The sequence below is a fragment of the Lissotriton vulgaris genome, chromosome 3_2, assembly GCF_964263255.1.
Source record: "Lissotriton vulgaris chromosome 3_2, aLisVul1.2, whole genome shotgun sequence".
Taxonomy (NCBI): Eukaryota; Metazoa; Chordata; class Amphibia; order Caudata; family Salamandridae; genus Lissotriton; species Lissotriton vulgaris.
In genome coordinates, this window is record NC_141690.1 from 104638939 (window position 1) to 104664842 (window position 25904).

General features: G+C 45.4%; 1 protein-coding gene across 1 annotated transcript in view; it reads right to left on the bottom strand.

Annotated features, from left to right (window-relative positions):
* LAP3 (leucine aminopeptidase 3) overlaps positions 1-25904 on the bottom strand; it is a 332922-nt gene that overhangs the window by 65403 nt on the left and 241615 nt on the right. The window contains exon 9 of the mRNA XM_086964054.1: positions 11963-12051. Coding sequence (XP_086820180.1) covers positions 11963-12051 — 89 coding nt within the window. The remainder of the gene's footprint in view (positions 1-11962; positions 12052-25904) is intronic.

The window sequence follows — 25904 nt, forward strand, 5'->3', positions numbered from 1 at the left end:
AATGAATGTCAAAGATTGCTATGTGTGTGTAAAATTACCCACTTCTGTTTCTGAGGGAGTGACATATAATATGTTACCTCTCACTTATGGCATTACCTGTAGTGTGTTTGCTAGTCTGTTCTATCAAACTGGTCGTCTGGAGTATTATTACTCAGACTTTGATGAGGTTTTTGCAAATCTCAAAATTGTAAATAGCCTAAACAAAGTAAGATCTGCAAAGCAGATGAGGGAATTCTTTTTAGTTACTAATGAACTAAACTATGAATACGCTTATAGAAATAATTTAACATGCAAAATGAGAGCTGAAGAAAAGACTTTCCTTAACATGGTTGAGGAGAGAAGGGCTGTTTACAAAAGAAATGAAAAACTAAAACATGCTAAGTCCAAATATTGGCAGTTAGAAGATGCTAAATTAAATGGTGTTAATACTAATGCAGCAATACATATTGATGAACCAGTTAGTGGTAAATTTTGTATTAGAAGAGATAATACTTTATATGATAATTTTTTTGTAGGTGCTAGTCAATGTGAAGATACTTATCGTATTGAAGGGGGATGGGGATTCAAAGGTGGAAAGAATCCAATTTTCCCTGGAATTTATTTTATTTGTGGCAATAAGGCTTATTTTAGTCTCCCAGACCACTGGTATGGGACATGTTATCTTGGCCTGGTCTTTCCAAAAATATTTCATGTTGACAGAAATGAAAAAGGCACTTTTGAATTTGGTGAACACTTGGATCAAAATAGATACAAAAGAGAAAGTTTTACAGAAATTCTGGGAGACATTTTTGGTGCTGTTATTCCTATGGTGGGGATTACAATGAACTCTATCAAAATTAGAAAAGTGTCCACAATTGTGGATAGGCTGTCAACTGATACTGCGAGTGGTTTCCAATTGGTTAGCACAGAACTTGTTGCAACTAGAAGTATGGTTATCCAGAATCGTCTTGCGTTAGACATTCTGCTTGCAAAAGAGGGTGGAGTCTGTGGGATCTTGCATGTCCAACATTGCTGTACTTATATACCTGACAAGAGTCGGGATATAGAGTTACTTGTTAAAAATATTACACACTTCCATGAGGAAATTGAACCCATGGAGGAAGAAACCTTTACTGAGAAGATTGGGAAAAGAATGGAGGCTATCAAAGATTGGTTTTCAGAACTTGGCAGGTCCATCATTGGCAAAGTGCTCTATCCAGTAATTGTCATTGTTATAATGATAATGCTGCTAAAAATTAGTTGTTTGATTCACAAGAGGAGGAAGCGTCAAAATGAAAAGAAAAGAATTTATAAACTCAGAAAGGAACAGGAAAAGGAATATGAATTAGAAGAAATGCGAAGAGTTCAGTTTGATAAAGATAATCAGACAGCTGAAACAGGGGTTTAGGGAAACTAATATTGAGAGAATTCAGTGTGTGTTGTCTCTAAAATGGGTAAAATTTTTCAAAAAATTTTTTGGTGTGTTTGGTGATTTTAATATCACCAGATGAGGGAGTTGATAAAGCAGGCTGCAGAAAATATTTTATTCTGGCTTGTGGATTCAATTCCCCATAACATTAACTGATTAATTAATGCACTGTTGCATGATTTATTTTATTAATCCAACCTAGATTAAGTTTGCATCACACATGAACACGCGGGAAACTAATTATATGTGCTTTTGTTGCATTTGCAAGTCTGTTTTTGTAACACATTATTAATATTGTCCTGTTTATTATGTCTGTCCTATTGTCCTTGTCACCATTAATATGCAGCTGATTATTCATGGCATGTGCTTTTATATGTGCTTATATGTAAGTCTTATGTTGTGTATTGTCTGTCTGTGTATCATTTAATTATCTTTTTGTTCTTTCAGAAACATAAAGCTGGACTACATGAAGAATGGTGGTTATTTTATGTGCTGCTTTAAATGTTTGCTTCTGCTAAATATTTTTATTAGTGGGTTAATTAATAAATTAATAAGGGACTGGGTGGTACACAAGGGTTTCCTTTACTTGAATTAATCACTCTTTTGTGTTTGTTTAAATAATAGCTCAAGAGTGAGCTGAGGCCTAGTTCTTGCTTTGGAGAAAAGTTGGTCGGCCTGAACTGAGCAGAAGCTGAGCCAAGCTGCACATTGAAAGAAAAAAAAAAACTTTGCAAGAGGTTATTGAACTTACTTCTCGTGGCTCAGACTTTTTATTAAAGAAAGACTTTTTAAATGGAGTTTATTTCATGGACTGCTCTGGATGTTCCTATTCAAGGCCGAGGAAGTGACAAGCGTGAATCTGCCGAGCTCTGGTGGAAGTGGATTGGCAACTTTTTGTTGCAAATGCCTCGGAAGTCGTTGTCACTTTAGATGGACAATGGCATGGTGACGCGCATATTCTCTGGACTGGTAGCTGAGGTGGCCTGATGGCCATAAACCAATCACAGTGCTGAACTTTTCAAAATAATAACATTTAGTTCGTTTTGAGAGCGAAAAATGATATAAAATTGGCTCTCTTGTGGGGTTTGGGACGGTCTTTTCCAGAGGGGCGAAGCGCTGTCGGATTGCCTTGGGAGAGTGTAAGCATGCAACTGTTTATTATTTGTTTCCTTTTCAGGTTTGAAAATTAACTTGGAGAAAAAGCTAATGATTACTTAAATTCATCATTTTTGATTAATTCTGTCAGCTTACATTGTGCCAATGATTAATGTGATTTGAATTAATAAAACTAAATGTTTGATTTTAATAAAGTGAGTTATTAAAGATTTTCACTTATGAATTTAAAAAAAATAAACTTTTCAAAATGACAAGCTGGTCTTGTTTTTGTAGATAGTTTATTGCTAAAAGTTACTCAACATATAGAATCCAATCACCTCATTCACTATGTTTATGGGCCTGGTATTGATTGGTAAGTGTGATACTAGATTGAGTCATCATTTATAAAGAATTTTCTATACCAACATATATGTAACATGCATGTCAAAAACAACATATAAACCATCCTCTGCTACCAAATTGTTAGAGCCCAGAAACTAAAATTCTTTATAAATGATGACTCAATCTACTATCACACTTACCAATCAATACCAGGCCCATAAACATAGTGAATGAGGTGATTGGATTCTATATGTTGAGTAACTTTTAGCAATAAACTATCTACAAAAACAAGACCAGCTTGTCATTTTGAAAAGTTTATTTTTTTAAAATTCATAAGTGAAAATCTTTAATAACTCACTTTATTAAAATCAAACATTTAGTTTTATTAATTCAAATCACATTAATCATTGGCACAATGTAAGCTGACAGAATTAATCAAAAATGATGAATTTAAGTAATCATTAGCTTTTTCTCCAAGTTAATTTTCAAACCTGAAAAGGAAACAAATAATAAACAGTTGCATGCTTACACTCTCCCAAGGCAATCCGACAGCGCTTCGCCCCTCTGGAAAAGACCGTCCCAAACCCCACAAGAGAGCCAATTTTATATCATTTTTCGCTCTCAAAACGAACTAAATGTTATTATTTTGAAAAGTTCAGCACTGTGATTGGTTTATGGCCATCAGGCCACCTCAGCTACCAGTCCAGAGAATATGCGCGTCACCATGCCATTGTCCATCTAAAGTGACAACGACTTCCGAGGCATTTGCAACAAAAAGTTGCCAATCCACTTCCACCAGAGCTCAGCAGATTCACGCTTGTCACTTCCTCGGCCTTGAATAGGAACATCCAGAGCAGTCCATGAAATAAACTCCATTTAAAAAGTCTTTCTTTAATAAAAAGTCTGAGCCACGAGAAGTAAGTTCAATAACCTCTTGCAAAGTTTTTTTTTTTCTTTCAACGTGCAGCTTGGCTCAGCTTCTGCTCAGTTCAGGCCGACCAACTTTTCTCCAAAGCAAGAACTAGGCCTCAGCTCACTCTTGAGCTATTATTTAAACAAACACAAAAGAGTGATTAATTCAAGTAAAGCAAACCCTTGTGTACCACCCAGTCCCTTATTAATTTATTAATTAACCCACTAATAAAAATATTTAGCAGAAGCAAACATTTAAAGCAGCACATAAAATAACCACCAGTCTTCATGTAGTCCAGCTTTATGTTTCTGAAAGAACAAAAAGATAATTAAATGATACACAGACAGACAATACACAACATAAGACTTACATATAAGCACATATAAAAGCACATGCCATGAATAATCAGCTGCATATTAATGGTGACAAAGACAATAGGACAGACATAATAAACAGGACAATATTAATAATGTGTTACAAAAACAGACTTGCAAATGCAACAAAAGCACATATAATTAGTTTCCCGCGTGTTCATGTGTGATGCAAACTTAATCTAGGTTGGATTAATAAAATAAATCATGCAACAGTGCATTAATTAATCAGTTAATGTTATGGGGAATTGAATCCACAAGCCAGAATAAAATATTTTCTGCAGCCTGCTTTATCACTTTCAAAGAAGCATCCCGGGACGGCAAGAATAGTTGTACTTTATTAAAACAATAACTTTTTCATTCATCTTGTGTGGTGACCCAGGGGCGGCTCGCACTTCTCTGTTGAGCTCCAGAGGCTGCAGCAGCCCCTCCCAGAGCTCTCACAGACTGTGGCCAGGCCCATTGTCATTCCGATTGAGGCTGATTATCTCCTTTGGAATGACAATGCGCCCGGCCGCTGCCTGCCTTTTTGCATATCATGTGCCAGACAAACCGTTAGGTCTCGCCTGTGTGAGCCATTATAAATGGCAATGGTTTTCAGCAACGCTTCACAGCATCAGTGATTCAATGCAGGGTGGTTAAAGTAAAACAATAATAATACGAAAGCCTTCGACATGGCCACCTGTGTATATTTATAGGCGCACGCACCATACATGTGAGCCCCTACAAAATAACGTGTTGCTTTAAAAACCTTTTTTATTACTGATCCAAGTTGTACCAGGTAACTAAAAAAATTAATGTGCAAAGGTGTGTTTTTTTTGTAAGTGAGCGGGAGGGTGGGGGGCAACGCAGCAAGACAGTAGGGACGCAGGAGCAACAGATGGAGAGAGCTGAAGGGGACACAAAAGCAAGAGTGGAAAGGAAGGAGAAAAAGCAATTCAAGGATTGGTGGAAAGCAACACGGAGGCCGCTTGTGGGGAAGTAATGGGGAGAAGCACATGGGCGAGCTCAAGAAAGAAGAGGGCATAACAGCGGAGCTTTCCCCAAACAGAGTACTGTGGGGAACTTGCCCCCTTGTGTAATTTGTCAATGTTCTACACAGAGTGAATTGGGCAGGAGCAGTGACGGGACAGAAGAGGCGACAGGAAAGGAGAGGTGATGGGGCAAGAGAGGTGACCGGGCAGGAGAAGTAATGGGCAGGAGAAGTGACTGGGCAGGAGAAGTGACTGGGCAGGAGAAGTGACTGGGCAGGAGAAGTAACGGGCAGGAGAAGTGACAGGGCAGGAGAAGTGACTGGGCAGGAGAAGTGACTGGGCAGGAGAAGTGATGGGGCAGGAGCAGTGACGGGGCAGGAGCAGTGACTGGGCAGGAGCAGTGACTGGGCAGGAGCAGTGACAGAGCAGGAGCAGTGACTGGGCAGGAGCAGTGACTGGGCAGGAGCAGTGACTGGGCAGGAGAGGCGACAGGAAAGGAGAGGTTACGGGCAGGAGAAGTGACGGGGCAGGAGCGGTGATTAGTCATGAGCAGGAGCGGTAACCGGGCAGGAGCAGTGAACAGATAGGGGCAGTGAACGGATAGGGGCAGTGAACGGGGCAGGAGAAGTGATGAGACAGGAGAAGTGATGGGGCAGGCGCGGTGATCGGGCAGGAGTGCTTAACGGGCAGGAGCGGTGATGGGGCAGGAAAAATGATGGGGCAGGGGCAGTGACGGGCAGGATTAGTGATGGGCCAGGAGCAGTGACGGGCCAGGAGAGGCAACAGGAAAGGAGAGGTGACCGGGCAGGAGAGGTGACTAAGCAGGAGATGTGACTAGGCAGGAGAGGTGACTAGGCAGGAGAGGTGACTAGGCAGGAGAGGTGACGGGGCAGGAGAGGTGACGGGGCAGGAGAGGTGACGGGGCAGGAGAAGGGACGGGGCAGGAGAAGGGACGGGGCAGGAGAAGGGACGGGGCAGGAGAAGGAACGGGGCAGGAGAAGGGACGGGGCAGGAGAAGGGACAGGGCAGAAGAAGTGATGGGGCAGAAGAGGAAACTGGAATGGCATGGTGAGCAAAACAACAATGGATTTAGGCCCAGATCTCTGTACTGGGGTGAATGTATGACATTATTCTACATTCTGCCCATCAGTTGTTCTTTTTGCTTTTGTCACCCCGAGTGGGACGGGTATGCCCAGACGTGGGTCCTGTGCTCTCCATGCCACTGTAATCAAGCTATCATGGCTGCAGAGGGCTGAAAGCCCAAAACGGGTCCTAGGATGCTTGGCTCCAGTCCAGGGAGGACCTGGCCTGGCAGTTCGGCCTGGACTGCTCCCACTGGGCGCAGCATCAAAACTGATTTGCATATGGCTGGGTCCAAACTGGAATGGCATTGTGAGCAAAAAACTATGGATTTAGGCCCAGATCTCTGTACTGGGGTAAATGTATGACATTATTCTGCATTCTATCCACAAGTTCTTTTTGCTATATTATGATTGAGCAGCTGGCTGGCTGACATGAATATGAAGGAGCCTTTGTGGGTTTCCTTGAGTCTAGATTCTCCTGAAGAGTCCCTTTCTTTTCTTAGCCCTCCTTAATACATGTGTACAGTAGGAGTCCTGTATTTATGTCCTCAATGTTTGAAACAAAAAATACTCATGGATTTCTGAACAATGAGAGTAAAGGCATTAAGGTAACATGTTGTTCCTGCTTATATTTTGCACGCTTTACATAAACTTGTATTCCCTATGAGTGTTTGCTATTTCCTTAATTAAACCTCAAATTCACATGTTTATCCATTGTTTGAATAAAATAACGTTATAAGCTGTAACTGGTCAGTGAAATGCTAAAAGTACAAAAAATGAGTATGTTTTGCTACTTCTAGCCACACCCCTGACTCCGCCCACTGATCCAATCTTCGGTTATTCCCGCCCCCTGATTCTCCACCCACAGTTCCTCTACTTTTTTTCCCCACTTCGACCACTGGTAGCAATGCAATAGGTCTCGCAGTAACCAGAGTTTAAGCTAATGGCACTGTATTTGGCAATGTCTTTTATTTATGTTTTTAAAACAAAAATAAAAGGCATTGTTATTTGCAATGTCAATAGCTCAAACTCGTTTAGCATAGGTGTAGTGGAAACAACGTAACGGCTGCTGACAGTCAGCGGTTATGTTTATGATGCTGCATTGTTTGTGCCAGGTTGGAAGTTACCGGCTTCCGGGTGTGTGGCAGAACATTCCAGAGAAGTCAGATTCCAGTGAGGTACTTGCACACAGACATCTCGTTTATGCATCTATTTCTGGGAGACCCGGCAGATTCGGTTATTTGTAACACACGATAGTAGCAGGGTTATACTTCTATAATACAAAAAGGCTATTGTTCGTAGTTTCGAAGCACTAAGCTTAAAATATATTCGTGAGAAACAATTATTGACCACACCGTTGTAGCCTTTTTTCTGGTGCTTATAGTGCTGTTTATTGAGATTTTCGGTATTTTTAGTATAGTTGAAATCAAGCAGCGGCTAGTATTTCCATTGTATCAGTTAACAGATGCATATTGGTGATTACATTTTATCTTCACAAATAGCGAGAAGTGCATATCATCTGGACTTTCAATTGCTTCTCCCATCTTCTCTGTAATTTTGGTCAAGAAAGTCGCTTGGCAGTTTCCTGAAACCGAAATCTTGGCCTGTCCAATATAGTGTACGATGTGTGTCCCTTGGTGGCTTCTAGATTCCAGGCAGCCTGGTGGTACGTATATACATTTTTCCTGTTTTGAAAGCAGGACAAAGTGTCGTAAAATAGGAATTTAGCAGCCCACCATATCGCAGTTGATAAGGGTCAACGTTTTAAATATATGTGTTATATTCACTGCCTTGAGTAGGAGGACAATGGTGAGTGGTCTCTAAGGGGGAGGTGGCAAGAGTTAAGGCCCCTTTATAAATGGTGGGCCAAATACCTGTGAAATAGAATAGTATGCCTCGCAAATTCATACACGGGGCTTTTGATCATAACAATAACTGGGATCAGTAAGCACCACACTATTTAGCAGTTTGTATGGCAACTTTACCCTGGGCCATAAGCAATAATGCTCATGACTGAAGCCTTATATTTCTGGCTTTTATTCTTCCACTGCTTGCTTTTCAACCATTACTTTTTTCTTTACTGTTAACCATGCCACAAAAGTGTTTTTCCCCAGCTGTCTCCCTTGTGTTCTTTCCTCTTATGCTCTTTGTTGTTCGTGTGCTTCTTCCTACCCCATTCTGGTTGCCCTCCTGTACTTCCCTCTGTTGCTTTCTCGCCTGTGCGCTTCTCCTCCCCCACGCCATGTTGCTGTCTTGCTTGTTGCTCATCCATCCCAACTTTGCCCTCTGTGTTGCTTCTCCATGTTTTCTCTTGCCCTTTGAATTTCCTCCTCACCCCTGTACTTCCCCCATTGGCTTCTTGCCAGTATGCTTCTCTCCCACCCGCTCTACATTGGTCTCTTGCACATTTCTTCTCCTTCACTCACGTGTGCCCCAGTGTTGCTCCAGCCCTCCCATGTTGCTTCCGCTCTCCTGTGTTGCTTCCCAAAACTATTACTTAAAAAGAAGCATTTGCAATGCAATCTGTCTTGCATTTATGAACGTTCGAGCTATTTGCGTTGTAAATTATATTGTTTTTGACTTATGTTTTTTGCTTGTAGTGGAGTGGATGTATGTTGTTTTCTATTTGTAGAAGTACTGTATACTGATGCATTGAGGACCAAGTTTGAGCTATTGGCATTGTAAATGACAAGGCCTTTTATTCATTTCTTTTTAAAAACCTGCAATCGGTGCATAAACACACACTTTGAACGTATAGTCCTTGCTTACGATGAGCAAGGTTGGCAGTAAAAGAGACTGCCAGCTTTGCTTCTCATAAGCATGGACTATAAGTACAAAGTGCTTGTTTACGCACCGAAGCAAATTAATAAAATACATTGTCATTTACAATGCCAATAGCTCAAACTTTAATAATGCAAGACCTATTGCATTGTAAATGCTTGTTTAGTGTTGTTCTCTCCTTCTGTGCCAGTCAGTCGGGTTTTTCTTTCCAGAGTCTGCAGTGGTTGGGAAGGAATTACCCATCTCGGTAGTGTTTGGGTAGCTGTGTGAATCATGTCAGCACGTTAATCTGCAGTCCAGCCCATATGTGCCACCACTCCGACCTCTACATAAGTACAAGCACACTTCAACTGTGCAGCATGCACTCTGGTGCCATGCCAAAAGCAAACCCACCTGCGCCTGTTCACCAGCCACAAACCACGCGGCTTTAACAGCAATGTGCAACACTATGCACTTCCATCTACTTTAAGAACTGGTTTAAATAAGAAAACCTATTGCTGCATTGTGAGAATGAACAAGAATAGACAACCAGGGGACCTGTTTGCCGCACAACCAAGTGTGATGATATTTCCTATTATCTTGAACTGTTGCCCACCTCATATGGCTTGTTGCCAAGTTGTTGCTGCATTGTTCCCACTTAAGCCCTCTGTTCAGATGCCATATTGTTGCCACCTCTTCTCCCCATACCCTGTTTCCCCAGTTATAGCACTTAAAATACTTCTGGGCTCTGTAGCATTGAAACATAGAGTCCAGTTTGCGGAATTATGCCAGTTCCTCAAGTAAATATCCTGTCTGACTGAAGCCTGGTTTCGTGATACCTCGGACTGTATTCTAGTTAACTATTGCCCCCTCCCATCTACTTTATTATAAGGGAAGACCATGATCTTAGAAAGGCAAGGAGGCAGTTGAGACCATCCTCAAAGGCACTCTAGAAGTGAAACAAATCCCTCTAAACTGTGCAGTCAGATGTGATTCTCCTCCCTAACTCCCGAACCTGCAATACAGAAGGACTAATGAGTGATATTTGCAATTTTTTTTAAACAGTAATGAGACTATAGACTTAGATGATTTTTTTTTATTTCTGGTTAGACCGACCACTGGGTGCTGCCTTGCCTTTTTAAATTATATGACTGCAAATTAGGCCTGGGCGGAGTTTTGTAATGCGGAACTCAGCAAAGTGACTAAAAAACTCTGCAACGCTCCACAAAGTTCTGCAAGCGACAGAGTTAGTTTGATCACATTGTCTTGAGCTGTAAAACCAACACGAACAGCACCACACGCAGCGCAAGAGGGCACTACTTCTTTTCTACCGCTCGAGTAGATTTTCTATTCAAGAGGCAGCTTTTTCAACACGATTGGAAGCTTTTTCAATGCGAGCCGTTGCGACCATCCGCCACCGCCCACTTTGAGAAATCTCGCTGGGTGGTGGATTTTCTTTGCTCGCCAACTAGAAGTTTGCGAGCGCGAGTGGGGAAAAATCTCTGCTCTGTGTAATGGACTTTTAAGAACTCCGTGTGCTTTGGGAAGTGCGTAAAACACTGCAAACAGAGCGCAGTTCACCGCCCGGGCCTACTACAAATATCCTAGCTCTGCTGAATCAATGGCCGACACATATGCTAAGGAACCTGTTAGATGCAATTTTTACTTCCTATAATCTACCATATTGCATCTATGATTATATGTTGACACAATTCTACTTCCCAAGACAATCTGTAAACTCTATGTAAATATAAGCAAGGCATTTACCTAGCCAAATGCAAATATTATACTGCTCAAATTATTAATTCAAATTTGTGTTGGGAACTAAATTCTGTTAGCAAAGATTTATCTTGACCTTCAGTCAACCAAGATTTTTTTTGGACTCCCCTCAGGCTTTGTTTGAAAGATTAGCATCACACATTCTGACTATAATTGACATAATTAAAACATATATTATTTACAAACTAGGCTTGTTAGCCATTACTCCCAACCCCTGAAGTATGTCCACAACAAGGAAGTTGTTGCTGTTCAACCTGTGAAGAAATTGTTAGTGAGGTGAAGACATCTGTTCCTCCAAAATAAAGAAGCAATTACCTAAACACATAATTCCTGATTTAGTTTTTCTTTTTAATGAGTTCTTTTCCCACTACGAGGTTCCAGATACTCGGCAAGTGGCATTGGTCAAACCTCTACTAAATAAGCCCTCTCTGCCCCCGATGATATCGAAAATTATTGGCCAATTTCACTACTTCCATTTATAGCGAAAAAACTCTAAAACATGTTTTTCACCAGCTTCAGGTTTTAGTGGAGGCCAATAATGTTTATTCCTTAGCAAACACAGTTAAATGGGGAGTATGACAAGTTTTTTATTTGCCTCAACTCCTATTCTACCTATAAATGCCCCCCCCCTTTTTTTTTTACAGACGTTTATATAGCGCGAACTTGACCAGAAGGTATCGGGTATCAGAGCGCTTTACAGGAGCAACAGTTGCCTTAGATGAGGACACATTCATTTTTGTTAGACATGGGGAGATGAAGTGATTTGCCCAGAATCACAGGATGTTGCGTGTCCTTGACAAGACTCTAACCCAGTTCCCCAGATTTGAGGTTGACCTCCCTAGCCGTTAGGCCAACTCCTCTCCCCTAGATTACGTTGTAAACTAGTAGTATTATTTGAAGAAATGTAATCTGACTTAAAGGTTAGCCGCCACTGAAGATGTTTGAACATCACAAAACCAAACTGTTGGCCTAGCACCAGATGGACCTTGAAAAGATGCCTGCTGTGTGGGTTAATGACTTTGAACTCCTAATTACTGCATATCAACCTCTTCTACCTTTAAAGCGCTCCATTTACACAAGACTAAATGTCAAAGCCTCAGTTTGGTTCTCTGGTCTTAAATACAGAGGATATCATTAATAAGTATTTGAAAACCTCTACACAGTATTGACAGCACAAATCTGGATCAATAAAAACTGGTTAGAACTAATCAACCTTTGGACCATTATTAATAACATACCTGAATTGTCTTTCCATTTTTGGCTCTGACAACATCTCCTGGCTTATTCGCTCTGCCGCTGGGCATATTTTCACAAAGTGGAGCCAGACCTAAAGATTTGGGGAGGTAGAGTTAGTAGGAGAAATGTCAGAGACATAGAGGAGCCACAAATAGACATAGCAAAGTTGTTAATGCAGCAAAGCAGCACATATTTATGGAAGCCTCATTATAATAAACATTTTGATTTTAGTACAAATATTAACTATTTCATATCAGTATGTTAGAGATTAATGCTTTTGTATCAATTTATTAACATTGGCTCCAATTTGTCTGAATGAGGAAGTAGCTAACCTTCGGTAATGCCTTATGTTTATGTTTAGAATTTGTAGAGCGCATGGCTGCCCGAAGGCTTCCCAGTGCTGGAGAGTATTGTTTGCAAAGCTCTGTTCCTTCAGGTAATTACAGAGGAAACAGCCAAGTCTTTAAGTTTTTCCTGAAGGAGGTTTCATTTAGTGGGGCTCTGACTTCAAATGGAAGGGCATTCCACAGCTTTGGTACCAGATGGGCAAATGGCCTGCCTCCCACATATCCCTTTTGACTCTGGTTGTCTTGAGGAGCTATTGCTGGGAAGATCTTAAGTGTCTGGTCGGGGTGTAACTGGATATCAATTGTCTGAGCTTTAGTGAGCCTTTTTTGTTAATGGCCCTGTATGCCATACAGAGGGATTTAAACTTGATTCTTGCTTTGATAGGCAACCAGTGAAGCTGTGTTAGTGATTACTTAATAGATACACAGTTGGGAAATTTTGATAAAAGTCTGGCTACCGCATTCTGCACCACCTGGAGTCTCTTTGTTACATATTTAGGCGAGCCCACATAAAGCGAGTTGCCATAGTCCAAGCGTGAAATTATAAGGGACTGAATGACCGTTTTTTCCAAGTGCACAGGGATCACTTCAATAATCTTCCTTAACATTTTAAGAAGCGAGAAGCAGATTCCGGATAAATTCCTAGGATGACAGTTCATTGCGAGTGTGTCCTGCAGCCAGACTCCCAGGTTTTTTATGGCTGGTTTTGGGATAGGTGGGTCTTCCATGCAGTGGGGCCACTGTGTCAGGGGTGCATGAATGGTGAGATTTCCCAATAACATAAGCTCTGTTTTTTCACCATTTAGCTTCTAACAACTGTTTAAAATCCATTTTACCACTCTCTCGAGACAGTGGCTCAGCTGATGGTTACTTGGTTTCGAACCATTTGTTAGAGACACTACCAGCTGGGTGTCAGCAGCTTATGACACCACTGAGATGCCAAATTCCTGTATTATATTGGCCAGCTGTCGTACATATATATTAAATAAAGTAGGACTAAGGGATGAGCCCTGTGGGACACCACATGTGATTTGGAGGCGATCTGAGAAACAGTCAGTTTCCATCACTTGGAAGGATCTACTCTCCAAGAAAGAGGCAAGCCAGTCCATGGCTTTGCCTTGAATTCCTATTTCCCTTAGTCTCTCTTTTAAGATAGTGTGATCTACGGTGTCCACGGCTGCGCTGAGTTCCAGTAGGAGGATAGCAGCCAATCCACCCTCATCCAGTATCGCCTTTAGCTCCTCTGTGATAGCCAATATTGCTGATTCTGCATTATGTGAGGCTCGGAAACCCATATGAGGGGGATGAAGTATGTCATTCGTCCCTAGAAAATTGGCCAGTTTGAGATTTACATGCTTCTCCAAGAGTATCTGGTAGAGACTATCTAGCCACAGATTCCTTACCTTAGAATATTCCACAGGTGTCAGACTGATTCCGGAAAGTTTTCATGAGCAGTACCTTTGCAAGCCAGTATGCGACATCATTCTGTGTGGTGCGGTCCGCGCCGGAAGTGCCTTGCATAGTGCCTATATTGGCGCCACCCCAGCGTATTGACATCAGTTTCTTTTCACAACTCTCCACACCAGAAGTGCAGAGCCATGAGCAACACCGACCACTGGTGTGTACATCTAGGGCCCTAAAAAGGGAACAACCCTGAAACCTTAAAAATCCCTAAAAATCAGTTTGCAGAGCGGGGAGGATGGGTGGGTCAGTAAGGAATTGGCGCCTATATAGAGTCTCTACCAGATAAGGCGTAAGCAAAGGTAAGTAACTTGTTCAGCTGAGAAAGACTTCAAACTGCAGATTTATTACCTTAGAATAGATACCTAAGCAATACTTCCCGGGAGGAAGGTCTGCAAATCTGATTTCGACAAGAAAGTCCTGCAGGATCAAATAGGCAAAGAGCCCATCCTGATGGACTGGCCAGTCTAGGCAGTAGTGTTTGTTGAACGTACGTAGCGAAGCCCACATTGCTGCCCGACAGATGTCCAGGACCACTACTCCGCGTGCTAATGCAGTGGTCGTAGCCTTTGGTCTGGTGGATGGAGCTGCTGAGGGCTGCTTCTTGACCAGTGCGCAGCAGATCTTAAGGCAGAGTACAGTACATGTGGAGATGGTTTGTTTCTGTACTGCCTTCTCTTTCTTGGCTCCAACATACCCCAGGAGGAGTTGATCATCCAGCCAGAACGATTTTGTGTGGTTAATGTAGAACAACGCTCTTTTTGGGTCCAACTGATTGAGTCTCTCCTCTTCCTTAGAGACATGAGGCGGAGCGTAAAAAGGTAGGCAAAGTGATGGTTTGGCTTACGTGTAACTGGGTGACTAACTTTGGCAAGAAGGATGCTTGAATACGAAGGACCAGTTTGTCTGGGGAAAAAGAGATGTATGGAGGCTGAGATGACAGTGCCTGCGGGCAGATGTTATTGCCACCAGAAAGGCTGTCTTGATGGTGAGGAGCCTAGGAGGGCAGGTATGAAGCAGCTCAAAAGGAGCACACATTAAAAAAGTAAGAACCAAGTTAAGGTCCCATCGAGGCATAAGGAAGGGAGCTGGAGGAAACATGTGCAGCAGACCTTTAAGGAACTAATTTACAATAGGGGACTTGAAGAGGGAAGGCTGATTTTGCCCAATGCAGAGCCCTGCTGGGCCTTATAGACTAAATAACTTGGCAAAAGGGTACAGAAAAAGGGTCCACCTGTTTGGCTGTACACTATGCCATAAACTTGCTCCACTGGCCGGCGTGTACCATCTTTGTTGAGAGACGCCAAGCTGCCAAAATAACATTAAAGACCGAGTGGAATATCGAAAACAGTCAACTGTCGCCACTCAATCTCCACGCATGAAGGCAGATTGTTTGCAAGTTTGAGTGGAGAATCCTCCCCTGCTGCACCAGAAGATCCTCCCAAAGGGGCAGACTGATCAGAGGACCTATGGATAAGAACAACAGCTTGGGATACCAGACTCTCCGAGCCTAGTCCAGAGTCACAAGCATAACTTGGGCCTGGTTGTTCCTGATCTTCTTGAGAACTCTGGGCAGGTGAGGTATGGACACAAAGGTGTACAGGAGGCCGAAGCTCCACTTGAGATGGTAAGCGTCTCAGAGCAAGAGCCGCCTTTGAAACTCCAGCGTGCAGAACTGCTGAAACTGCACTTTTTGGCAGTGGTGAACAGATCTAACCAAGGTTCTCCCCTCTGCTGAAAGAGACCTTGCACCACCTCTGGTTGAAGGCGAAATTCTTTATTCACTAGGCATCTTCAGCTGAGTTTCTCCGCTCTGGTGTTCAGAGCATCCTCCAGGATTTTTAAAGAATAGTGCTTTCAGGGACAAAATTATGCCTCACTTTGGAGGAAGTGGACATGTGCCTGGGAGGCCCGCTGCATCCCACTGGTCAGGGGTGACCCCCTGCTTGATGCCCAAAAGCTCAGAATAAATATGTGACAGATGAATAGCCTCTCAGTTCTGCTGCCTGAAACTACAAGGAAATGAAGGGCTGCCCTGCTGGTATCTAAATTTGCACCCAAAAGGCGTGCACTCTGGAGGACTGTACATGCTGCACAATTTAGTACTACAACTATGGGACTGTGCCTTGCTTCAAGAAGGATTAAGGAGTGGACTCCCTGCAGCTACAGGTTAACAGAGCCCACCTGCATCAACTCCACTAAGAGTCCCCCTCCCGGAGTGCGTCCAGTGGACCTTTAAGGATTTGACCAGATACATTGTAGGGATTGTAGTCCAGACCGTTCAGAGACCATCCAGGAGATTCCAGACCTTTCTATTTGTGTTTTGGACACTTTGAACCTACAAGGATCACTTCAGGAAGCACCTCCTGAAGTTTTGAGAACTTATGGGAAAAAGCTTCATAAGGTGACCGACCCGACCGTGAGAGTCAAGCCAGCCACCTTCAACCGCGACTTGGCCAGGATTTCAGGTCCCTCACGCTGAAAACTCTGGAGCACCGGACGTCTAGGACTTGACTGGTGCCTCGTGGAAAGTCAAGCCAGTGAACCCTCTCTGACTTCGGCCTGCTGTGGAACATTGTTTCTAAGTGTGAAGGTTAAATTTTGACCGCCTAGTGTATCCGACCTGGGCTCCATTGCACTTGTCCTGAAACTTCGGGTGGGTCAAGCGAGACTATATGTCCCAGAGCGGCACTATAGTTTTTTAAGCACTATAAAGTGGTTAATCTCTAAAAATTCATATCTCCGGTCCGTACATTGTTTTTTTGTCATTTTGGTATAATGTTAAAGATACAAATATTTCCTTTTCTTTTATATTGGTGTGGTATTTTTATTGTGCATTGTGTCTCACTTATTTACTGTATTTTTTTTTTAAATGCGTTGAATGCCTGTCTCCTAAGTTAAGCCTTAGGAGACAGGCTTTACTTGGTTATTGCTTGGTGTCAGCTACCCAGGGTTGAGAAAAGGAATAATTTATAGAGACCCTTTTTAGGACCAGTACCATGTTGGTGGCCTTGTTACGGGTGGTAGGTGCATACTTATAACCACCAATAAACCACCTTCCAACATTTGGTGTCTAGCGGAGTGGATGTGGACTTGTGTTTGAATTACAGCTTACAGTAAAATGAGTGAGATCTTTAAAAATCCTCTAATTGCCTTAGAACAAAACTTTTGACTTTTGGATTCTTAAGATTTGGAATAAACTGATTTTTAATCCAGTGTTTTGATTTTTCTAAAGTTTTCTAAGTCTGATTGGTAGTAGTTGGGAACCAAAACTAGGGATACCATGGAGCTGGATCTGACTAAACTGATTAAACTTTGAGTGGCTGATCTTAGGGTTCTTTATAAGGCTACTAACAAGATTAGAAAGGCAGCGTTGGTTAGGTCCCTTAAGGCCTGGGCAAGATCAGCTCCAGAGACTGATGGGGAAGGTGATCTCTACAATGAACTCCAGGAGGTGGGGGATGATCGCCTTTCCATTTCCCGTAGCACGAAGGTCATGCTTCCAGTGAATGGGGAGGGGAGGTGGGGAGGGGGGGGAGGACAGGCTTCCCTGTACAGGACCCACTGATGTCCCTTAAAGAAAGGGAGGTAGCCCTAAGGGAAAGAGAGTTAATCCTAGCTGAGAAGAAGTGGGAGAGGGTAGAAAAAGAGAGAAGAAATGGTGGCAGTGATAATGAAGAAGATTTTGAGATGTCCCAGGGTGGTGTGTTTAATACCAAGCTCCCCAAGGGAATAGTTCCCAGATACACAGTTGGGGATGACATATATAAGTGGCTGGCAGCCTCTGAGAGGGCCCTTAAGATAAGCAGGGTTCCCTCTAAGTATTGAGGTGCATTCCTGTGGGAGTTGATTCCAGTAGCTGGGATGGATAGGCTCCTGACCCTAAGAAGGGGTGAGGCAGAATCCTAGCTATAGAGGAAGGCATGCCTAGTAAAGAGATTTGGTCTGACCCCAGAACAGTATAGGCTGAGGTTGAGACACCCAAAAAGTGGGCACACAATCATGGGTGGACTTTGAGGACATTTTAGTGAAGGTAATAGAAGGCTGGATTGGTGGTAACCAAGTGAACACATGTAAGGATTTGTATAATTTGTTTCTGAAAGAGCACATTTTGACTCATTGTGTACAAGAGAACCAAGAGTTCCTCAAGGACTATAATCTGACAGACCCCAGAGAGCTGGGGGAAGCAGCTGATGAGTGGGTGAGAACCCGGGTTTCCAATCAGCACCAGGAGGGTGATCAGAAGAAGGGAGGACAGGCCCCCCCTTTCCTTTCCCCCCACTCCAGAGGAATGGCCAGGGGAAACAAGGTAAAAAATGAAAGGAGTTCTCAAATGACCCATAAGAACCTGAACAAGGTGGGGTGGGCCCGAGCCAACCCAAAATGAGGGGGAGGGGGTATCAGGGAAAGAATGGTAGGTTCTTTGACCCCTCAAAGGTGGGCAAGGCCTTTGAATGTAAACAGTCAGGGCACAAGAAAGGAGATGTTGTCTTCACAAAGAAGCCCCCACTGGTAGGCAGGGCCCTGGGGTTGCTAGTCTAGGTGTGGGAGTGGGGAGTTCCCCTGAGGGGGGTAGAGACAAGACGAACAAGTTACTTACCTTCGGTAATGCTTTTTCTGGTAGATACTATATCTGCCTGTGGATTCCTCACCTTGTGAATTTCCCCCTTGCGTCAGCAACATTCGGAAATTCTTTTCGTAGCCTCGCGCCGACGTGGATAGGACGTCACAGAGACACGGCTCCGCTCGCGACTCCGCTGACGTCACCGACGCCCATAATAGGCCCACTCCGGCGTGATGACATCAGTTCCCCTTTTTCCGCGTCGTCGACGCTAACGGTTATCGGGAATCTCTGTAGCCTACTGGTACATTGTTGCCATTTTGTTGCATATTTCTGCTTCTCTGTATCCTGTCTCTTCGACGATGTCATCCAAGAAGACCGGCTTCAAGCCCTGCAGGGAGTGCGGTAAAATGATGTCCATTACCGACCCCCATGAAGACTGCATCTGGTGTTTAAGTTCCGATCATGATGTGGAGGATTGTTCTTCATGTCGGAAGATTAATCCGAAGGCCCTGAGGGAGAGAGAAGCCAAACTTCTGGTTGCTAAGGTGAAAGCTGGAAAGGAGAAGTCGTCGAGATCTCGTTCTCGAAGGGCGAGGTCGAAGTCCAGGGCGAGGTCGAGATCTGGTTCTCGAGAGAGGTCGTCTTCGAAGTCGGCGTCGGATCATGTTTCGAAGTCAAAGAAGAAGCACAAGAAGAGGAGACATGAGTCCCGACGTCGGTCTGGTAAGGAGTCGGGCTCGAGGTCGAGGTCACCGAAGAAGGTACGTTCGAAGGTGGTTACTCTCGAAGTCTCTGAGCATGAAGGTGAGGCCTCACCTACCGAGTCGCATGGGCGGTCTCCCACTCCGGCTCCGAATACTTCTCCGGTTCCGAATCCGTCTCCGGCGCCGTCCCCGGCCCGTGAAGAGGAAGAGGCTCGGGAGGTTGTGGATTCTGCACCTGTTGATGAGCCGAATCCGATCCCTCCACAGGACCGGCCTGATGGTTTTCAGCCGCCCTTTCCTGCTCCAGGCCAGGACCCTTCAGCGTTTCTTAACGCTATGTATGGCGTCTTCTCAAGGGCGTGGTACCCCTCTGGTGCACCTTCGGGTCCCATGGGTCCCTTGGCATTCAGCCTGCGAGTTCCTCACTCCTATCCTCCGGCTCCGTTTATGCCTTACATGCCGGCTCCGACGCCGCATTGGCAGTTCCCGGCTCCGCCGAAGTCGTCGACGCCGATTCCAGCGTCGCCTGCTCCTGATCGTCCTCGAGGGCATTCTTCTGTGCCGTCGGATTCGATACCGGCGCCGGCCCCGAATCCGTCGGAGCCGCAGGTGGATCCGGCTGCGAGGCGTGTAAAGGAGAGATCCAGAAGGGAAGCTCAACGCCTTTTGGAAGAGCAGAGATACATGGATTCACAGTCTGATGTTGAAGAAGGTGAATTAGAAGAGAGCTGTTTTGAGGAATTGGCGGATTCAGGAACTCTTGATTTCTCTCCAGAGTGGGAGTTGCCCTCAGGCTCGGGTGCTCCTTCTAAGGATATCCAGCCTTACCATCTGGTTATGAGGAAGGCTGCTGAGCTTCTTCAATTGACTCTGCCTACAGTGGAGTTCAAGTCTAATATCCTCACTGAGGTCTGGCATTCACCGAATTCTGTGGTTGAGCCTTTACTTCCATTCAATGATGCCTTGACAGATCCTATAATGGAGGTGTGGAAGAAACCTTTGTCGGCTCCTGCGGTTTCTAAGAGTGTTGCGAGGAGGTACAGGGCTGCTCCTGAGGACCCGGCTTTTCTGTCTTCTCATCCTTTGCCAGAGAGCCTGGTCATTCAGGCTGCCTGTTCAAAGAAGAGTCCTAGTGCCTTTCCTCAGGTTCCTTGTGAGAAGGAAGCAAAGAAACAGGACGAGGTTGCAAAAAAGACCTTTTCATCGGCGAGTATGGCGTTGAAGTCAACTAATGTCACATGTCTTATGGGAAGGTATGTGCATGCCCTGATGGACTCTTTGCGTATCCTAGCTCCAAAAATTCCTGACGCCAACCGGAAGGATTTTGAGGAGGTGATTTCTGACACTCAGGCGGCAGCCCGCCAGGTTATTCAAAGTGGTCTGGACACTGCCGACTCTGGCTCGAATTATGGGCACTGCTGTCGCCACTAGGAGGTCAGCCTGGTTGAAGTCATCGGACTTTTCGGCTGATGTTCAGGCGACCTTGCTGGATCTTCCTTTTGATGGATCAGGTCTCTTTGGGAAGAAGGCGGATGCGGCTCTTGAGAGGTTCAAGGATTGCAGAGCAACTGCTAAGTCTTTGGGTCTCCAGATCAGAGGCACTTCTTCCAGCAGAAGGTTCAGGGGTTTTGGTCGCTCCTTTCGGAATTTCCGGCAAGGCCAACAGCAGCAGCAGCAGCAGCAGCAACAGCAGCAGCAGCAAAATTCAGTGTACAGATCTTACAGTGGAAAGCAAAGAGCGCGTCCTCGTGGACGTCAGCCCTCCTCTTCCTCCACCTCTTCCAACCCCCTGCCTCAGAAAAGCATCCTAGATCCGCTATTCAGGATCATGTGGGTCCGGTTGGGGGTCGGCTTACCCATTTTCTACAGGATTGGGAATCGGTTACGACAGATCTTTGGGTTCTCAATCTTGTAGAAAATGGGTATGCCCTTCCCTTTCGGGATTTCCCCCCGGTTTACCCTCCTTGTCAAGGTTTTTGCACCGAGGAACATCTGTCTCTTCTGCAGCAGGAGGTTCTAACTCTGTTACGAAAGGGTGCGATAGAGGTGGTCCCAGAGCAGGAGAGGGGTCAGGGATGCTACTCCCGGTATTTCCTGATCCCCAAAAAGGATGGCAGGCTTCGTCCAATCCGGGATCTCAGGATCTTGAATCTCTATCTGAAGCAGGAGAAATTCAAGATGCTCACCCTTGTTCAGGTTCTTCAAGCGTTGATGGAAGGAGACTGGATGGTGTCGCTCGACTTGCAGGACGCGTATTTCCACATACCCATCCTGAAGTCGCACAGGAAGTATCTCCGTTTCACGGTTGGGTCGCAGCACTACCAGTTTGCGGTCCTTCCGTTTGGTCTTACTACTGCGCCTCGAGTCTTCACCAAGGTGATGGCGGTGGTGGCAGCTCATCTCAGGAGGTTGGGGATACCCGTGTTCCCTTATTTGGACGACTGGCTGATCAAAGCGGAGTCGTCAGAGAAGGTGCTCCATCATCTGCAAGAGACAACCCAGTTGTTGTTCAGGTTGGGTTTTTCGATAAATGTACCCAAGTCTCACCTGGTGCCCTCCCAGCGCAACCTGTTCATAGGTGCCGTACTGGACACTACTGTTTGTCGTGCATTCCCTCCTCAAAGGATTCGCGACATTCAGGAAATTATTCCTTTATTTTACAATGGAGCAGTCGTTCCAGTCCTGAAGGTCCTTCGCCTGCTCGGTCTGATGGCTTCTTGCATTCTGTTGGTTAACTATGCACGCTGGCACATGAGGGCACTCCAGTGGTGTCTCCGCAGGCAGTGGTATCAGCACAACGGAGATCTCGGGGAGTCGGTGAAGATCTCCAGAGAAACTGCGGCGGATCTGTCTTGGTGGAGCGTGGAAGGCAACCTGTCGCAAGGAAAGCCTTTCCAACTACCTCCATCGGTGGCCACGGTGATAGCGGATGCATCCACTCTAGGGTGGGGTGCTCATCTGGGGGATCTGGGGGTCAAGGGTCTTTGGTCTCCAGAGGAAAGGTTGCTTCAATCAATCTTCTAGAGTTGCGGGCGATACGTTTGGCGCTCAAGGCCTTCCTCCCTTCCCTTCGCGGTCGGTCGATCCAAGTCCTGACGGACAACACGACCGCGATGTGGTACATCAACAAGCAGGGAGGAGTGGGGTTGCAGTGTCTCTGCAGGGAGGCTCTGCGTCTCTGATCCTGGGTTCAGGACCACCAGATTTGTCTGATGGCAAATCATCTGGCCGGGGTTCTGAACGTGCGTGCAGACAGTCTCAGCCGGCAGTTCTCTGCCGACCACGAGTGGAGACTTCACCCGGAGGTGGTTCGTCACGTCTTTCGGATGTGGGGGACTCCTCGGGTGGACCTGTTTGCCACTCGCGAGAATGCTCACTGCCCGTCTTTCTGCAGTCTCCAGTATCCGATGCAAGGAGCCTTGGGGGACGCGTTTCAGTTGAGTTGGGGAAATCAACTCCTTTACACGTTTCCTCCCATACCCTTGATTCCTCGGGTTCTGAGGAAAATTCGCCAAGACCGGGCCCAAGTTATATTGGTCGCCCCGGATTGGCCAAGAAGGGTGTGGTATACAGATCTACTCCACCTCTCCTCTCACCCGCCGCTCCGTCTCCCTCTCAGGGCAGACCTCCTCTCTCAGATGGAGGGGCAGGTTCTACACCCCCACCTCCAGACATTGCACCTTCATGCCTGGAGATTGAATGGGGCAACCTGATTTCCTATTCTCTCATGCCTGACGTGGTGGATGTTATTTTGTCTGCCAGGCGTGACTCCACTAAGACTGTCTATTCATATAGATGGTCTAGGTTTGTTATTTGGTGTGGTGAGAATGATATTGACCCATTGAGAGCCCATTTATCAGATGTGCTCCGGTTTGCTCTTTCTTTGGCGCAACAGGGGCTTGCAGTTGCCACGGTTAAGGGCTATCTTTCGGCGCGTCGGCTTTTATTTGTTTGCCTGATCAGCCCTCTCTTTTTAAGTCTCCTGTAGTTTTGAGGTTTTTGAAGGGTCTTGTAAACAAGTTCCCTCCTACTCCTTTTATTGTACCACAGTGGGACTTGAATCTTGTCTTGACTTTTCTGATGGGCTCTCCCTTTGAGCCTCTTCATAAATGTCCTATGAGGCTTTTAACCTTTAAGGCAGTTTTCCTCGTTGCAATTACCTCGGCAAGGAGGGTGAGTGAGCTTCAAGCTCTTAGTTCCAAGCCCCCGTTCCTGACCATACATGCTGATCGGATGGTTCTAAGGACCAGGGCTGCTTTTCTTCCTAAGGTGGTGACTCCTTTCCACCTTGGTCAATCCATTACCCTCCCTACCTTTTATCCTCCCCCGCACCCTTCCAAGGAGGAGGAGAGGTTGCACCGTCTGGACCCTAAGAGGGCGGTGTCTTTTTATTTGGACAGAACTAAAGACTGTCGCTTGGATGATCAACTCTTCATTGGCTTTGCTGGCTGCAAGAAGGGAAGAGCGGTCCATAAAAGGACTTTATCAAGATGGATCGTTCTGTGTATTAAGATCTGCTACTCTTTGGCCGGTAAGGAACCTCCAGAGGGTATTAGGGCTCATTCAACTAGAGCGAAGTCGTCAACCTCAGCTTTGGCTAGAGGTGTTCCTGTGACGCAAGGGGGATATTCACAAGGTGAGGAATCCACACGGCAGATGTATCTATCAGAAAGAGGCAGCCTTAGTGTCACTGGGTGGGGTGCAACCTTGGTCGCCTTACCCCCAAGAACAGGCAGAGGCTTAAAATCAATGGTACTGAGGCTGTGCCAGTTTGGCTATGGTCACACTGGTGTCTCAAGAGCAGATCCTACCAGGTGAGTTTCACCAGGTGGCCAATGCAGACATCAGAACCAAACTCTATCCTGTGGCTAAGGTGGGTTTGGAATGGGGAGGTATGACAGCCCCTAAGACGGTAGCTGTGTTTCCAGTACACCTGGTACAGTGTTTACTGGAAAATGATCTTGAATCATCCGAGTGGTCAGAGGTGGAGAAAGAGATCCATATGAGAATATTGGAGCTCCCTGAGTGGGTATGTTCTGTTACCAGGTAACAGACTATCCTGAAGGGAAATGCTAGACGCTTGGACCCTGGAACAATGGGCCAAGCATCCGAGGACAAGGGCAACAGAGCTGGTATGATCAGAAGGCTACAATGCCCGAGTATGCTCCAGGACAATTGGTGTGGGTTTTGGAGCCTGTAACTCCTATTTCCTCCACAACAAGTGGACTGGACCCTATCCAGTCATTGAAAAGAAGGGTGAGGTTATCTACCTGGAGCCCTTAACATACCCAGGACCACTCATAAGGTTCTGCATTTCAACAGACTGACACCCTACCATGAAAGGACAGACATGACCATGTGGACGATCACAGATGAGGGAGAAGAGAATGAGGCTGAGCCAGTGCCCGACCTTCTCTCCAGTGAAGTGTAAGATGGGCCAGTGGAGGGAGCTGTACTCTCTCCCAAATTACCAGACCAGCAGTACAGAAACTGCAAGTAGGTGCTGGAGCAGTTTGCTGGCCTGTTTTCTTTGACAGCAGGCATTACTGAGTGGTGTGTGTACCACATTGACACTGGTGACAGCCCGCCTGTCAAAATAATATCTGAAGTAGCTAAGATGCTGGAGTTGGGGGTAACTGAAATCTATGACAGTCCATGGGCCAGCCCAGTGGTGCTGTTGCCAAAACCTAATCCACAGGGGGGATTGAAGTTGTTATGGTTCTGTGTAGACTACAGAGGACTGAATACAGTCACAAAGGCTGATGCTCACCCTATACTACCTAGAGCTGATGAGATCTCTGATAGGCTAGGGGATGCTAACTATCTGAGTACATTTGATTTGACATCAAGGTACTGGCAGATTGCCCTCACTGAAGGAGGGAAGTAGAAGTCAGCGTTCTCCACACCCGAGGAACATTACCAGTTCAAAGTAATGCCCTTTGGCTTAAAGAAATCCTCTACCACCTTTCAAAGGATGGTGAACAGGGTCCTGGCTGGGTTGGAGCAGTTCAGTGGAGCTTATCTTGACGATATAGCTGTATACAGTTGTGTGTGGGAGGATCATTTAAATGACTTGAAGGAAGTGCTTCAGGCCATACAGCAGGTATGCCTGACTATTAAGGTCAGCAAGTGCCAAATAGGGCAGAGGTCAGTGGTGTACCTGGACCACCTTGTAGGTGGAGGCCATGTACAACCTCTCCAGACCAAAATACAAAGTATTTTGTATTTGGCAACTCCTACTATCCAGACACAGGCTAGGGCCTTCCTTGGTCTGATTGGGTACCATAGAAGGTTTGTTCAGAACTATGGGGCCATTGTGGCTTCCCTGACAGAACTCACTTCTAAAAAGAGGACAAAGAAAGTTGTGTGGATCTCAGAGTGTCAGAAGGCTCTGACACTCTGAAAGACCAGTGTTGCTCGACCCCTACTACACAAATGAATTTGTTGTTCAGACAGATGCTTCAGAACAAGGGACTGGGTCAGTGTTGGCACAGGTAAACGAGGAGGGTCTTGATCGTTAAGTTGCCTTCATTAGCAGGCAACTTCTCTACATAGAAAAAAGATGGAGTGTCATTGAGAGGGAGGCCTTTGTTGTGGTTTGGTCCCTGAAAAAGCTGAGACCATACCAGTTTGGTACGCACTTTCGTCTTCAAACTGACCACAGACCTCTCAGGTGGCTCATGCAGATGAGGGGGGAGAATCCAAAGCTATTGAGGTGGTCAATTTCTCTACAGGGAATGGATTTCACAGTGGAACACAGACCTGGGGTGGCCATACCAATGCGGATGGACTTTCCAGGTTTTTCCGCTTAGCTGATGAGTACCATCAGGGTGCAGGTTAGTAACCTATCACCTTTTGTTTGGGGGGG